Here is a 14,694-nt window from a genome sequence, read left to right on the forward strand (position 1 = left end):
CCCTACCTTTTTTTCCCCTCACGGGATGGGACGTTGGTGCCGACTCAATCTAATGTCTGTCAAGACACCGCAGCACATCTTCTCGGAACGCTTGTGCTAGCGGCTTGGCCATGAGATCAAACACCGATCATCATGGCCGTGGTCCGGAGCCGTGGTTACAGCCCCGGTCCCGGCCCGGGGAGCCCCCGCCGACCCGGCCCGACCACTGACCACAAAACGAGCCACATTTCTCACTCAAAAATTTTGGACCAGGGCAAAGAATAAAAGATGACATTATGTAAGCCGGCTTCCCATTTTATTTCCCGAAACGCCCCATGTTTTCGACCTGAATATTCCCGGCCCTACACCACGGCCGGCCGAAATGAGAGAACATTCTGTGCAACGCTGATGCTTCGGCTGTGTTTCAGTAACTACGGTCTAAGATGATCTCATCCTACTTGCTTCGTTCTAATTACTTGGTAGTTCGACACCATTCCATGCCCTGCTCTGTATGAGGTAATCCGTATTGATGGCATGGGTGCTCGGCAACTCTGCGTCATGATTAAACGGCGGATCCGTGGATCGGCGCCGCTGGTCATCGGGTGCGAACCCCAGCTCTTTGAGGGTTCGAAAAAAAAAGCCATGCGCGCCTGACACCAGGATCGGCAATTCTCTACCAATCCGGAGCACGCGGAGCCGGCCGGGGTTCCGACGCAGAGACGGCAGCGCCGGGAGGCCCCGGAGTCGGCCGTGCACCTCCATCGGCGTATGCTCCGGGGGGCGACTTGGGGATCAGAACCATGGGCGGCAGGCGATTGCCAGGAGGCGGCCCGGTTGCTGCCGGGAAGAGCGGCGGCGGGGGCATGCTGCGGATTCCCGCCGCGCCCGCGTTCCGGTCGCCCAACGGGGTGCCGAACGCGGTGCCGAACTCGCTCCGGAGGGGCGGTGCGGGAAGCGCGAAGCCCAGCGAGCCCGTGCCCAAAGCCTCTGCCCGTGCCTCCCGCATCTTTTGAGAGATCCTGCTGTCTCTTCTCGCACGGTTCGTGTACGATCGGGCGTTGGATTGGATGGTCCGCAGTCCGGCGCCCATGCACTATTATTTTTTCGAACCCGGTTTCATTCCATACCACCCCCAGTTAGCATGCCGTTGCTTGTGTTGCTCGAAAACCACGAGAAAACCACCGAGAAAGACGGTAGAGAGGGGAAAGAAAGAGAGAAGGAAAGAATGCAAAAAAGGGACCGTCCTCACCAGAGCCTCGACGACCTCCCATTTCATGCCGACGCGGTCCGCCAGCCCGGACCAGAGTTCCCTCCGCATGTTCATGTACTCGTTGGCGACCATCTCGAGCCGCCTGCCGCTGTAGTCGTGGATTCCGCGGCGCTCGACCAGCCGCTCATACCGCTTGCGGCACGCGTTGGCCGTCTTGTTCGGGAAGTGCGTCCGCTGCAGCTCGGCCCAGTTCTGGCCCCGCGACCGCGCCTGGAGGAGCGTCTTGTCATCCTCGGCCGTCCACGTTCCGTTGTTGTAGATCGAGTACGGGTACTCGGCCAGCGCCGCGGCCTCGTCCCCCCCGGCCGCACCGGGCCCGGGTCGCCCCCCGGTCTCGCTCGTGCAGTGGTCGCGGCCGGTGGCGGCGGCTGTCGGGGCTTCGACTCGTTGGGTACGGAATGACGAGGAGGTCGGCTCCGCGTGGTCATGGCCGTAGTCGTGGTTGTGGTTCCTCGGGGAACCCGGTGAAACCGGCAGCAGCGGGTGGCGGGAGGGCCCAAGGCCGGAGCTGCTGTTCGGTTGCTGGGCCGCAATCGGATTCCGGTGACCCTCGGTTTGGCCTTCGGAGCCAACGGGCGCCATGCCCTCGGAGTATCCCTCTGTATCTCGGACAATCCACGTATTGATATCTCGGCTCAGCGGTTGGGACGGGCGTCTCGCCCTCGTCATGCTTTCGGTTTGCCACTCACCCAGGGCCCCAAGGCCCAACCTTCTCGCAGCGAGAGGGGCGTCAAAGGACGATAGGGGAAGGGGATCTTGGGTCGTCTCTGTTCTCCTGATTCTGGATGAGGCGTCTCTGTTTCAGCTGGGCCGCCAACAGAGCGGTCAGTCTGGACCGAGACAAATGAAGGCGATTGTTTTCCGGAGGTGATGGGCCGTCTGAAGCGGACAGCCGCCTTCCGGAAGAGCAGATCGCTGTGGAACCTTCCTGCTGCGAATCAGAGCGGGCCCGGATGCCGCTGCAGAGATGCCGATGCAGAGAGCGTGGGTCTCTCTAGGGCGGCCGCAGCAGAAGCGGCCTGGTCCGGCTCGCTTTTCAGCTTTGGGCACGTTGTCCGGTCCAACCCCCGCTGCTAGTCATTGTCTTTCCATTGTTTCGGCGGCGGAATATCATCCGCGCCGCATTCCCTCTGTCCTCCAGAGCTCCCATACTTGCTGACCCTATGAGCCTCCTCGTAACGAGGGGGGTTTTGTTGTCCTTGTCCCACTAGTAAGGAAGAAGTCTCTCTAGATAAGGTAGGTTAATTACCTAAGGTACCTAGGTATGTATGTACCTATCTAATTACCCAAGGTAAGAAGGTATAATTATCTACTGATGTTTTGCTGATTATTACCTATCTATTATTCGATAGGTGCTGTCGGCAGGTGCTCCTAACTGCTTTCACTATTTCTCATACACATCACTTGGGGAATGCGCTATTATTACATTGTCAATTTCGAGAAATGTTTAATGGTGGGCCAGACCGGAAGTAATTAATTAGACTAATTACGAGTTTTTCTTTACCTTGACCCTCTTCTAGAAGCCCAGGACGCATCCCGGGGAGGAACAAAAATCCTTTGTTTTTCCCACCCCTTCCCCGGTCAGCTGCATCTCAGCGGTCATTTCAAGAGCCTCTCTCGGGGCCCCCTCACCCTCATCGCTGGGTACACGTACATTACAACCTTAGTCTGCTCCCACTGCTGCAGGATGTCTTCTGGCTGCATGCCAAGCGAGGCGGCCAGCCAGTAGCATCCGTTCGGGACATTATAGGTTGAACCGCAGACCCGCAGCTGCAGGGTTTCACTGAATTCCATCGAACCTGCTGGCAAAAGTATTTGGCTCAGCTACGCCTCAGCTGCCTCAAGTCTATGAGAGGGTCTCGAGCGTGCCATGACACGTCTGAGCGGGTGCGCGGGCCCCCTTCCGCAGCATGCCGGGAAACGTCGATTCCGGCCCAGGGAAACGGCAACATGCCGGCTCTGACGGGGTTGTCCTGCCCGCGAGGATTTCTTTCTCTCTCTTTCGCATAGTCCCCAGAGGGTTTGTGATCTTGGCCCTTCTAAACCCCTTAATAGAATCGAACAACATGGGCCAGGCAATGATGCTCTCAAGGTTGCGGAAAGCGAAACCGACGTGGTCAGACAATCCGTTCCTACGGATTGACAACAGGTAAGGGGTGAGAGGAGGAAACGGGAAGGGAGGGGAAGGGGAGGCAGAAAGGGGGAAGAGTAGGCAGTGCCACAAGTATCGTCCCATTATTAATATTGATCGGGTCCTTCGGCTGCCCGCGAAGGTGCTCCCATATCGCATCTCGCTCAAAAGAATAATTAGGTCTGCTTGAAAGTACAAGTCAATTGAGGGGGTTACCAACCCGCCGCTGTCACTCCACCTTCCCTGTCCCCTCCCACTTGTCCCAGAGGCCGCCGACGGCCCAGCCGGCCTCGCTGCCCTTTCGACGCAGCTCCTCCCCCGCGGAAATCTCCACCGCCATCTCGACTTTGACCCAGTCCCGGTACCCCCTCCTGCGGACCATGTCAACCTGGCGCCCCAGTTCGGCCGCGCTCAGCCCGCGGATGGGAATCGATCCGCCGCCGCCGCCCGCGCCGGCCCACACAAACGCCCGCTCGGCCTCGTAGTGGACCGGCTCGCCAAACCGAAACGCCGTGGCCCGCGTCATGGCTCGGACCCGGTCCAGGCAGCTGGCGTCGACGGAGCGGAGGAAGACGTCCACGGCGCTGCCGGTCGCGCTGCCGTACCCGTACGCGCACTCATGGTCGAAGTCATGGTCATTGTCGCCCTCGTTAATGGTGACGGCGGCCACGTCCGCGGCGAACATGACGGGTGCGAGTTTCTGACCTCGCAGGAGCCCGCTCCCGGTCGTCCAGTAGAGGGTGGCATGCAGCTGGATGAGCAGCCGGGTGTGCGCGTGCAGGGCGAGCATCTTGTCGCTGGCAGATGGTTCGAGTACGGATGCCCTTATGGTGCTGTTGTGCAGGGAAGAAAATAAAGAAAAGGAGAAAAAGGTATGAGGAGAGAGGGAGGTAGTGCTTGGCTGGATTGCTATGATCAGTCGGACAGGAATTCAAGTCTCGCACCCAGGTTGGTGATTTGTTGTTTTATCGGGTGTGGTTGTCGTGGATGAGTTTTCAGGCTTTCTGTTGCTGATGAGAAGACATGGGCCAGTTTTAAGAACCCAACTGTATGTGGTATTGTGAGCAAAGAACTACCGTGAATTGTTCACTTTGTTCGGGTGGCTGAAAGGAAGATTCGAAAAGCGTCAAAGGCAGGTGTCCCTGAAGGATCTTCTCTCCGGTTGTGAAGAGGTAGCTGAAAGAAAGAGGGCCGATGTTCTGGAAAAGAAAACACCTTGTCTAAATAATACCTAATTAGCTGACATCAAAACAAGAGGTGGGGGTTATTGATAATTGAATGAGTGATCCAGTCTGGAAGCATAACTAATAGGCAAACCCTAGTTACCAAGTCTTGTTTCCATACTGAGGTTTCTGTCTCCGATCAGTGTACATGGGAAATATCAAGACAAGTTGATCTACTGCATTAATAATTAGTACAAGAGCACCAAAGCATCTCAGCACCAAATGGCCAAGGGAACTACAAGACTCTTCGCGCGACTAATTATTTACCTTTACTTAAGCCTTTGGATTCACCTAATTAACACACTTATCCCGCTGGTACTGTGCTCTCTCATCTCTGATACAAGGATTAATTATTGATCGTAATTCTGCTCATCGCTAGCAAACCGAGCATCGCCGTCCGCTGCAACGGGGAGCTCGAGGTCCACGACCCAGGCCGGCTGCACGGGCTGCCCAGCGACCGCCGCGTTCACAAATACGGTGTTCTCCCCTTTCTCGACCGGCAGCACGTCGCCCGCACAGTGGCTCGTCTTGACGCACTTGCCTGCCGCGTAATTACCCCCTCGGCCTGCGCTCCTTCTCCGCCACCACCTCGGGATTGTCCCCCTTGAGCGGCGAGACCGACGTGGATTCTGTCTCACGTCAGACCAGGTAGAGAGTGTACTTGGTTTTTCAGGGGTTAATGAACCCTAAGCCTTTGTTTCCCCTGATTATTATAACACCGAGCTTTCCCTGGTATGAAGTCGAGTTGTTGGCTCATGTCTTTCCACATTCAACGGTTTCCAGGCAGAATTTGGGTAAAGCTGGCCGGATTCTGCACTGCCATTCGGTATGCCTATAATTAATTACCTGGGGCGACCCGGTGCGTCCGTAGAATTCCCGTCTCCAGCTGTGTTTCGTATTCGTCTCCATGAATTCTGAATTGCCCCCGTCGAGTAACTAATAATTACTTTCTGGTATTAACACAGAATGGCACAATAAATCATCAGAAACAGCGGAAGGATGGCTGGTACATACATTACACGACTCCAGCTCTGTCACGGGCTGAGACTGCGACTGGTCAGGTACTGGGAACAGGTACATACAGCCTTTGAAGGCTGCGGTCTCAGGTGCTTTGTACAGACTAGCCTCAATTAATGACACATTAGCCTCACTCTTGCACTCTTCTGGGTCGACAAGAGAACGAGGTACCTAGATCATTGGTAATCATCTTAACTAAGCTTCATAACTACCGCGCCAGCGCTCTCAGATGCCAGCAAAAATGAAACAGAGACAATAGGAAATAATTAGAAGAAAGGCGGAAAAGAAGTGAATAGGAGAGACCTGCCTCAAGCAGGTGGCCGGGATAGCCATCCACCGAGCTCACCGGGCTCCTCTAGGACCTTCATGTCTTCCTCCCGCAGCGCCAGCCAGATCTCCCAGTCCTCGTCCCCCTTGGTACCGCCCCGCCTCGGCAGCAGGGCCATGGCGCCCTCGTTCGGCACGTACGCCCGCCTGACCCACGCCGCCTTGGTCTTCCTGCTGTTGTTGCTGCCGCCGCCGACGCCGGGGATGGCAAACTCGATGTCCGCCCCCAGGTGGACGCCGACCGAGGCGTCTAGCCCCGCGTGGTGCCGCGCGATCGCCCGGCGAACGGCGGCGTCCACATCGGGCCACGCAATGCGCCAACCTGGCCCGGGCCCGGCCGGGGCCTCCGCGTCCACCACCGCGTCCGTCGCCCGCGCGGCGATGGCGATGTGCGCCTCCACCGCCGCCGGGTCGTCGTCCATCTGCGCGACGGCCCGCCGGATCCGCCACGCGGCCTCGGCGATCTGCGCCGTCGTCGCCCTCCTCGGCCCGCTCGTCTTCTGCTCTTCCACTTTTTCTTCATCTTCTTCTTTCTTGGGAAGAGAGCAGGAGGACAAGGGCGAATCGCCGTCGTCATCGCCGAGCCCGACCAGCTCGCGCGCCGTGGTCTCCGCCAGCGTGCGGAGGAACAGGTTCCCCACGTAGCCGTCGCCTCTACTTTCCCCCTTCTCCTCCTTTCCTTCCTCTGCCAGGACCGACGCCAGCAGGCGGCCGCGGCCACGGCTGCGGAGGTCGACGGCGGTGGCGAAGCGCGTGACGTCCGCCGGGCACACGCGGAGGCCGCCACGCCGGCCGCCTCCCGCGCGCAGGCGGGCGCGCGTGACGTGCACCCAGACCAGCGCGCAGAGGGCGTCGGTGGTAGACGCAAAGGCGGCCGGGCCGTGGGCGGTCCGCAGGTAGGCGAGCAATGCGGCGCGCAGGGCCGTCGCCGTGGCGGCTGAGACGGTCAGGACCTTGGCGACGACGACGACGGGGCCGGACGGGGAGGCGGAGCTCAAGGCCGTTGTTGTGGTGGTTGCCGAGGAGGAGCAGGCAGCAAAGTCGTAGCCGGGCATGGATAGCGGGTTGACCGGGCTGGTTCGGGCGGCCCTGGCCGCGAAGGCGATGAAGTCGTTCTTGCGCTTCTTGAGGCTGGCGATGCCTCCGCCGCCGCCGCCGCTGCCGCTTCCGCCGCTCAGCTCGTCGTCGGTGGCGAACAGCTTGAGGAACTCGACTGTTCCACCCCCGTCCATGACGCCGTGGTGCATCGAGAAGCCCAGGATCAGGCCGCCGTCGATGAAGGAAGCCCGCAACGTAACGGGGTGGCACGCATCGCCCGGGCCGGGCGCTGTCTTGGGCAGCAGCCAGAAGAGGCTCTTGATCATGGTATGCGCGGGGACGCCGAGGGCCGAGAGCTCGTCGAAGGACCAGGGAAACTCGGAACGGTTGATAACCTGATGGTCGAATACCTCGTCCGGGAAGAGTTCTAAGTTAGAAGGGGTGCCGTTGCCTGGGTACACCAACCGCGGTAGCTCGCCCTCCCTGGCATGGATGATCTGGCCGGCGAGGAAGGGCAGATACGACAGAACGCGGGCGAGTTTCCCTCGCAGATAAGTCACAGCGACTTCTCGCTCGGAGTCCGGAGCGCCAGGGAAGGGGAAGATGAAGCACCTCATGATGTAGTTTTGAGGCGCTGTGTAATCGAGGGCCGTAAGCGGTATGGTCTCGGTCAGGCTCGCGACCCAGGCTTCCTTGTCTGGTTTGGATTCCATTGCTGAATATTGTCTTGAGTACTAATCTGGATGTGATTTTTTTTTCTTTTTCTTTTTTTCCTTTTTTCTTTTTTTTTGGGCAGCGATGGTTTGTCGTTACTCGAGGACTTGCATAAGCACTCGGTGTTGAACTGCTCGGCGCTACGCGGCCAATATGGTTATTTAAGAAATCGAGGTTTCTAGTGTGCTGAGATTTTGAGTCAATATAACTTTCCCACTTGTCAGGAAGCTGGAGGCCTGTTTATATGTTTACAAGGAAAGAGCTACTCAGGTACAAGGCGAGAGACAAAGGGGGCAGTAGCACGCGCAATGGCCCGCCACGAGTGACAACATCCATCCTGTTAATAACTCTTTTCTTGCCTAGGGGGTTCATTGGATTTTCAGCGCGGCATCGGGTGGTCACGAAATCATACGTGTATATAATACAGCATTGCTTGAAAGAATTGCGCCACTCTTTACGTCGGATCTCGTGGGGCATTAATCGCAGCCTTGTTGGACAGGGTTCTCTCTCTTTTTTTATTTTTATTTTTCTTTGACTGCCGGAGCAGGGGCCAAGGTCTCCTTTGTCCCCGAACTCGAGTACGGATTATTACCTTACCTCGGTGGGGATTACAAGGGGGTAGTTGAGACACATAGATACACATACACACATAAATATAACTATAACTTACCATGTCTTGGCTATATTTAGCCTTGTGCTGCCTCGGGGACATCGGCAGCAAGCACCCGAGCAACGATCGGCAGTATCCACCGACAAGCAAGTGAGAACCCATCAAAGGGCGACGCAGGTCGCCCGTGATGACTCGGAGAAAGAACAACAAAGACAGGTGACCGTGTTATGACTATGGACAAGTCGCTGGCCACACACAAGTAACAAAGCAGAGAGCAAGGTAGGGTCAGAATGGAAGAAGTACAGGAGCCGAGCTTTGTAATTACTCCAACTAATCATTACCCAGACACTGGGACATAAACAGGTACTGTACATACATACATACAATCCATTCTCACAATCAAAATGACCTGGGAAAAGGGAAGAAAACCATATCATCATCACGACAGGAAGTAATTAGTAACGCGCCCCCCTCCCCCCTCTTCCCTGCCTCATTAATTAACTGTTCGTTCAATACGCAACCAGAGTGTTCAGACCATCCAGCTCCCTGTCCCAGCAGCGATGCTGCGAGATGCCGTAAAAGAACTTCTCCATGAACCCGGCGGAGCCCTTGGCGATGGTGACGGCCTCGCTCAGGCTCTCGGGCCGGAGCTCCTTGAGGGTGACGACGCCGTAGCTCTCGTGCGCGTCGCCCGAGCTCGAGACCGAGACGCTGGGCAGGGCGATGGCCCCGTGGACGAGGTCCACGGCCTCGCCGGTGGCGCCGATAGTCTTGAGGTGGCCAAACGCCTCGCGGATCCAGTGCAGGGCGCGGCCGTTCTTGGCGAGGGCCTCGACCGACTTGGCGCCGCCGGGGATGAAGACGGCGTCGACCATGGTGGAGCGCAAGCCCTCGAGGTGGTGGTGCGGCTGCGTCGAGCTGCCGTTGGCGGCCGTCACCTTGCTGCGCTTGGTGCCGACGACGAGGGGCACGGCGAGGGCGGACGAGAGGGCGGCGTAGGCGGCGTTGTAGGCCACGTGGTCGTATCCGTCGGCGATGAGGATGGCGACGCGGCGCGAGGCGATGGTCGGAGCGGAGCCCGGGAACTCGGTCTGGCTGAGCGCCCGGGCGCGGCGGCCGTGGTTTGGCCGGCCCTGCTTGGGCGCCTCGCCGCCGACCAGCTCGGCCACCGTCTCGGCGAGGTTGAGGTCGATGTCGGCGAGGCGCTGGACCATGCGCCCAAAGACGACCGGGTCCTCGCAGTGGTCGAGCTCGAAGGCGAAGGCGTTGACGATGTGGCGCTTCTCAACGGCCGACATGCTGTTCCAGAAGAGCTGGGCCTGGCTGAAGTGGTCCTTGAACTTGTCACTGCGCATGCGCGCCTTGATGCCCGCGATCTTTTGCGCGTACTCGACGTAGGCGCCCTCCTCCTTGCTCGCCGGAGGGCAGGCCTCGAAGCGGTTGGGCCAGTAGTTGACGGTGCCGCGGGTGATGGTGTGGCGGAGGGCCCCGTCGCGGTTGAAGTTCATGACTGGGCAGATCGGCCGGTTGATGGGAAGCTCCTGGAAGTTGATGCCCAGGCGCGAGATCTGGGTGTCGAAGTAGCTGAAGTTGCGACCCTGGAGCAGGGGGTCGTCCGAGAAGCCGATGCCGGGGACGATGTGGCTGGTACAGAAGGCGATCTGCTCGACCTGGGTGAAGAACTCGTCCGGGTTGCGGTTCAGCTCCATCTCGCCGATGTAGCGGGTCGGCACCAGATCCTCGGGCCAGATCTTGGTAGCGTCGAGAATGTCAAAGTCGAACTTGTGCTCGTCCGCCTCGGGGATCGCCTGGATACCGAACTTCCACTTGGGATACACGCCGTTCGCGATGGCCTCCCACAAGTCCTTGCGGTGGAAATCGGGGTCCTGGCCGGCGAGCTTGAGCGCCTCGTCCCACACGAGCGAGTGGACGCCGAGCTCCGGAGTCCAGGTGAACTTGACAAAATGGCGCTCACCCTTGGCGTTGATCAGCGTGAAGGTGTTGACGCCGAAGCCTTGCATCATGCGGAATGAGCGAGGGATGGCCCGGTCGCTCATCTATCAATTAAGAACAGTGTCCAAGTCAGCCGCTGTCCAGCAATCACACGAAGTCAGACCTCTCAGTGTACGGGGGCCATCCGATCGTTGTTCATGGTGAAAAGAAAAGAAAAGAAAGGAAAGAAAAGAAAAGAAAAGAAAAGAAAAGAAAATAAAATAAAATAAAATAAAATAAAATAAAATAAAATAAAATAAAATAAAAAAAATAAAATAAAAAAATAAAATAAAATAAAAAAAATAAAATAAAAAAATAAAATAAAATAAAAAAAATAAAATAAAATAAAAAAAATAAAATAAAATAAAAAAAATAAAATAAAATAAAATAAAACGAACGATTACGTACCGCCCACATAAACATGTGTGTAGACTCGGTGTGGTTGAACTCGAAGTCCCAAAAGTTGTTGTGCGCTGTCTGGGCCTGGGGCACCTCGTTGTGCGGCTCGGGCTTGACGGCGTGGATGACGTCGGGGAACTTGATGGCGTCCTGGATGAAGAAGACGGGAATGTCGTTGCCGACAATGTCCCAGTTGCCCTCGTCGGTGTAGAACTTGACGGCAAAGCCGCGGACGTCGCGCACCGTGTCGGCACTCCCCCTGCTCCCAACAACGGTGGAGAAGCGGACAAAGACGGGGGTCTCGCGCGACGTGTCGGTCAGGACGGGGGCGAAGGTGAGGTCTTCGGCGCTCTCAAACACCCTGAACTTGCCAAAGGCGCCAGATCCCCGGGCGTGAACCACCCGCTCTGGGATTCGTTCATGATCGAATCTCATGATCTGGGAAGGGAGTCAGTCGTCCCGATGAATGCTTAAACTTTGATCCAAGCGGAAACTCTAAGTAGCAATAAACGCACCCTTTCGCGGGCAAAGGGGTCCTCGAGGAGCATAGGGCCTGTCTTGTCCTTGCTGACCACCTTCAGCCAGTCATCGGCCGTACCCTGTTTGACGCCATAATCCGTTGTCAGGCGGTCCTTGTTGGTTGTATCCTTGGTGTCGTGGGCGAGGTCCTTGAGCTTGTCGCCCTCGCGGGAGCCGAGGGCGGCGTGCGCCGCTTTCTGCACGGATTCGGGTACCAGGCCGGACATGTTGCTTTGGATCGGTGACAGGAAACCTAGTCGAGGATGGTATGGTCTCGATTGGCAGGTCTGTTACCCCGGAGCCCAAGATTTGGGGGGGGGGGGTGGTTGGATATTATAATTAACCATTCTCATAAAGCGGCAGCTCGCCAATTTTGGGTCCGCGGTTTGTTGCTTCGTCGTCGTGACGTCAGGTAATCAAGGGAAATCACTACCCGATCATGTAGTTATCCAAAGGGTGTCGATCGAAGACATGCTGCGGGGGAGAGCAACGCGCGACAGGCAACAGAGTTGAGATGGTGATGTCATGGCCCAGAAGTTGCTGGCTGCGCGAAGCTCGGCTTGTTAGAGTGCTTGCCAGCTAGCCTCCGGGTTCCGTCAGGCCATTTTTTCCCTTTGCATCCGCGCCAACCCCAATCGCAGCCAACCAAGGCATTGATAATCAATTAATTACGGAATAGTGGAGGTACAACTCGTCAACGGTTTTCCGCGACGTCGCCTCTGCCCTCGATCCAGGGATTTCTTCTTTCTTCTTCTTCTCTCTTTTGTTGCGTTTCCTTTCGTCGCCCCTTCCGGAGGTTCTTGCCCGAAGCTGTGACCTTATTAGCGAACCAAGCGCTCCTGGCAGGTATGTACAATAATTGCATACCTAAAACGCATGCAAGAGTGAAGGACGCCAGCAAATAGCACGACTCGCTCTCCGGAGTATCGAATGTTGGAATCGCAGAATGGGGAATGCTGATGATGCAGGTGCAAGCTCGATGCAAACACTAGAATCAAGAGACGTGACAACTGATCTCTCTCACCCGCTCGCTGCACACTTTCATCAGTGCCAGCAGGGGAGATGCAGTAATTATGATTGGGGTTTTCCAAGACACTGCAAGCAATTAATCAGAAGGTTAAGGGGAATGTGGCTTGAATCATTGCGGAATGAGCAGCATTGTCAGCTAATTACGACGACAATCCGATCGTCGCCCGGATGTGGGAGATGGGCAGGCATGCAACTTGAAGAGCTCCCGGCCCGACGCAGAGGACGATGTTAAGTTTGCAGACCCCGAGAAAGGTTCTTAAAACTTGATCACATAGCTCATCGGCTACGTTGGGTCTGGACTCTGGCACGAGCTCCCTCCTCGCGTTCTGAATATGACGTGCGGCAGATCGCCGTTTCTCAATCCGAGTTTACTCATGATATATACCCCTAACCCTCGTATCTTATAAAAGCGGTTCCTTTCCCCCTTAAAGCCATCAAGTTCAATCAAAGCCGCCACCCCGGCCCCGGCCTTTATGACGTGCCTCTACGATAGATTGGCTATTAGCCATCACATCCTAGCATCTGGGGCGCCTAGGTCAGTGCCAGGAGCCTGGAACGACCAACGAAGCGGGCACTATTTCCTAGGGCTGTAAAGCAACAGGAGCTGTCAGACTGGTTCCGATAGAGTAGAGGCAAACGGCTGACTATGGTTCAGCGGTTTACAAAGTTGCTTCCTGTGAGCACTGTTGAATCGATTGAACCGATGCTGCTTTGATAATGAAGGGAAGGAGGCGCGTTCGCATAGGCTTGAAAGGGTTAGGGATGTATATGGGTGAGGTCACATGACATTGTCTCGCATCGCCCGAATACCAGAATTCCGGATGATCTTTGTTGGCCAGCACGGTTTGCCGCCCGCAATCCGGACGTTTCCATCTAAGCGTTAGGATTTCTCGCATAGAGAACCTATTCATCTCCTTACTAACAAAACCCGATTAATACCCTTGAAAAAATCTACCATCGGGTCTCTTTTTCTACTTCGATGTTCCTGGCTCTAGGCGTTCTTCGGCCAAATGTGGAGCTTTGATGTCGCTTACTCAAAACCCGGGTGAAGGTTTTTGGGCCACCGAAGGCCCAGTCCACCAAAGCCATGCCACCGAAGTCCATGCCACCGAAGTCCATGCCACCGAAGTCCATGCTATCGAAGTCTATACTATCGAGCCACCAAAGTCTATGCTAACGAAGTCCAGCCCACTAAAGTCCCTAACTCGAGTCCACTCAAGTCTCCGCAAGTCCACTCTACCCCGCAAGTCCTACCCTCTAAAACGTCTGATTCCACCAGGTCAGGTCTCCACGAAATGCCACGGCCTGTGGCCACAATCAGAGGGTCTAGCTTATTCACCAAACAACGCCTCTCCGGCCACCTATTCACCCGCCAAGTAGGCCCTGTCTGACTTGTGTAAGGAGACTCGCATCAACAGACTGATGTGTCCTGATGGCGCCCTCTACTATTATTGTGAGTTGCCGAGAGGCTTCGACAATCCTGGCCGGTACACTCTGCACGATAACAGAGGCTAGCAGTTCTAGGTCTGATTCGGTATTTTTAATCGACGATCTGTTACTTTAATACAGTTAGTATAAAGCTACATATATAACAAAGAAGAGTGCATACGCGAGACCCTCTGCTGCTTTTGAGTATATAATAACAAAAATAGGCGATGGCCCTGCGAGTGTTCTCCAGCGCCGGGCGACCCGCTTACGTTGCTTCACCTCATCCCTGGAGAGGCTAACTTGTTCCTGAGCTTGGATATATATATCGATAGCAACAGAAGCATTGCTGTAGCCGGGCCTTCGAGCCGGAAGCTGTTCGTTTCGCTGATCGGAGGCGACGATCTTCTCGAGTGAGTCAAACACATCTGCCAACCGAATATAAGCGAGTCTAGACAGTATATTATCTTCATCAGTTCTAGCCTTATCTAGCAACTGGAAGGAATTGATGATACAAGGATCCGAGCTTGCCACGTTATCAGGTATCGTAGTCTTTTTAAGGATCAATGTCCAGTTATTTAAAGCCCTCTCAAAATAATTGGCAAAGAAGGTAATTACGTCGTACCGGATAAGGCTAGGGACAATTTCTAATGTCTTATTCCTGGTATAGTGTCGCTGCTCTAGATTCCGGTATGGAATGTATGGTATCGGCTTCCGCTTTTGTCTTCTTATTATAGCTGCCGCTTTCTTATAGGAATCTAAACGTCTTCTGTTGCTTCCCAAAGGCAGTGTATTCTCTCCAATATAGAGTTGCTGGAATGACCTTGTCACTATAGAGGTGGGAGAGTGGCCTGAATCAGAAGCTCGGCCACCTGTAGTACATTCGTCTTCGATATCCATAGCGTCGTATATTAACGGCCGGTTTTGGAAGAGAACAGGAGGAATGTACTATAGCTCGGCGGCTACAAATGACTACAGCTCAGATAGGCTGTAATAATATGACACCATAGCAGTATTCGCG

The 14,694-nt window shown here is 55.7% G+C and overlaps 5 protein-coding genes across 5 annotated transcripts; all 5 read right to left on the minus strand.

Annotated features, from left to right (window-relative positions):
• Window positions 1-652: 652 nt before the first annotated feature.
• P884DRAFT_210254 (uncharacterized protein) lies at window positions 653-1,831 on the minus strand (the record flags this gene model as incomplete). Its single annotated transcript, XM_069438988.1, has 2 exons — window positions 653-1,072; window positions 1,229-1,831. The coding sequence occupies 2 exons, from the start codon at window positions 1,829-1,831 to the stop codon at window positions 653-655; spliced, it is 1,023 nt and encodes a 340-aa protein (XP_069294164.1).
• A 1,624-nt stretch (window positions 1,832-3,455) lies between these two features.
• Window positions 3,456-4,644, minus strand: P884DRAFT_264238 (uncharacterized protein). The gene has a single exon (XM_069441830.1). The coding sequence runs from the start codon at window positions 4,168-4,170 to the stop codon at window positions 3,610-3,612; it is 561 nt and encodes a 186-aa protein (XP_069294165.1). The 5' UTR covers window positions 4,171-4,644; the 3' UTR covers window positions 3,456-3,609.
• Window positions 4,645-7,326: 2,682 nt separating this feature from the next.
• Window positions 7,327-7,698, minus strand: P884DRAFT_167109 (uncharacterized protein; the record flags this gene model as incomplete). Its single annotated transcript, XM_069437287.1, has 1 exon — window positions 7,327-7,698. A coding segment is annotated over one exon (372 nt), but the record flags the coding sequence as incomplete, so codon positions are not given.
• A 1,120-nt stretch (window positions 7,699-8,818) lies between these two features.
• P884DRAFT_272738 (catalase-like domain-containing protein) lies at window positions 8,819-11,446 on the minus strand (the record flags this gene model as incomplete). The annotated part of the gene is made up of 3 exons (XM_069442546.1): window positions 8,819-10,366; window positions 10,710-11,138; window positions 11,216-11,446. The coding sequence occupies 3 exons, from the start codon at window positions 11,444-11,446 to the stop codon at window positions 8,819-8,821; spliced, it is 2,208 nt and encodes a 735-aa protein (XP_069294167.1).
• A 2,413-nt stretch (window positions 11,447-13,859) lies between these two features.
• On the minus strand, window positions 13,860-14,249 carry P884DRAFT_188255 (uncharacterized protein; the record flags this gene model as incomplete). Its single annotated transcript, XM_069437361.1, has 1 exon — window positions 13,860-14,249. A coding segment is annotated over one exon (390 nt), but the record flags the coding sequence as incomplete, so codon positions are not given.
• Window positions 14,250-14,694: the final 445 nt, after the last annotated feature.

The sequence above is a fragment of the Thermothelomyces heterothallicus genome (genome assembly GCF_042370625.1).
Source record: "Thermothelomyces heterothallicus CBS 202.75 unplaced genomic scaffold P884_scaffold_31, whole genome shotgun sequence".
Classification (NCBI taxonomy): Eukaryota; Fungi; Ascomycota; class Sordariomycetes; order Sordariales; family Chaetomiaceae; genus Thermothelomyces; species Thermothelomyces heterothallicus.

Coding starts and splice junctions, on each gene's coding strand:
- P884DRAFT_264238 (XM_069441830.1), bottom strand. CDS start 4,170: ATGCTCGCCCTGCACGCGCACACCCGGCTGCTCATCCAGCTGCATGCC.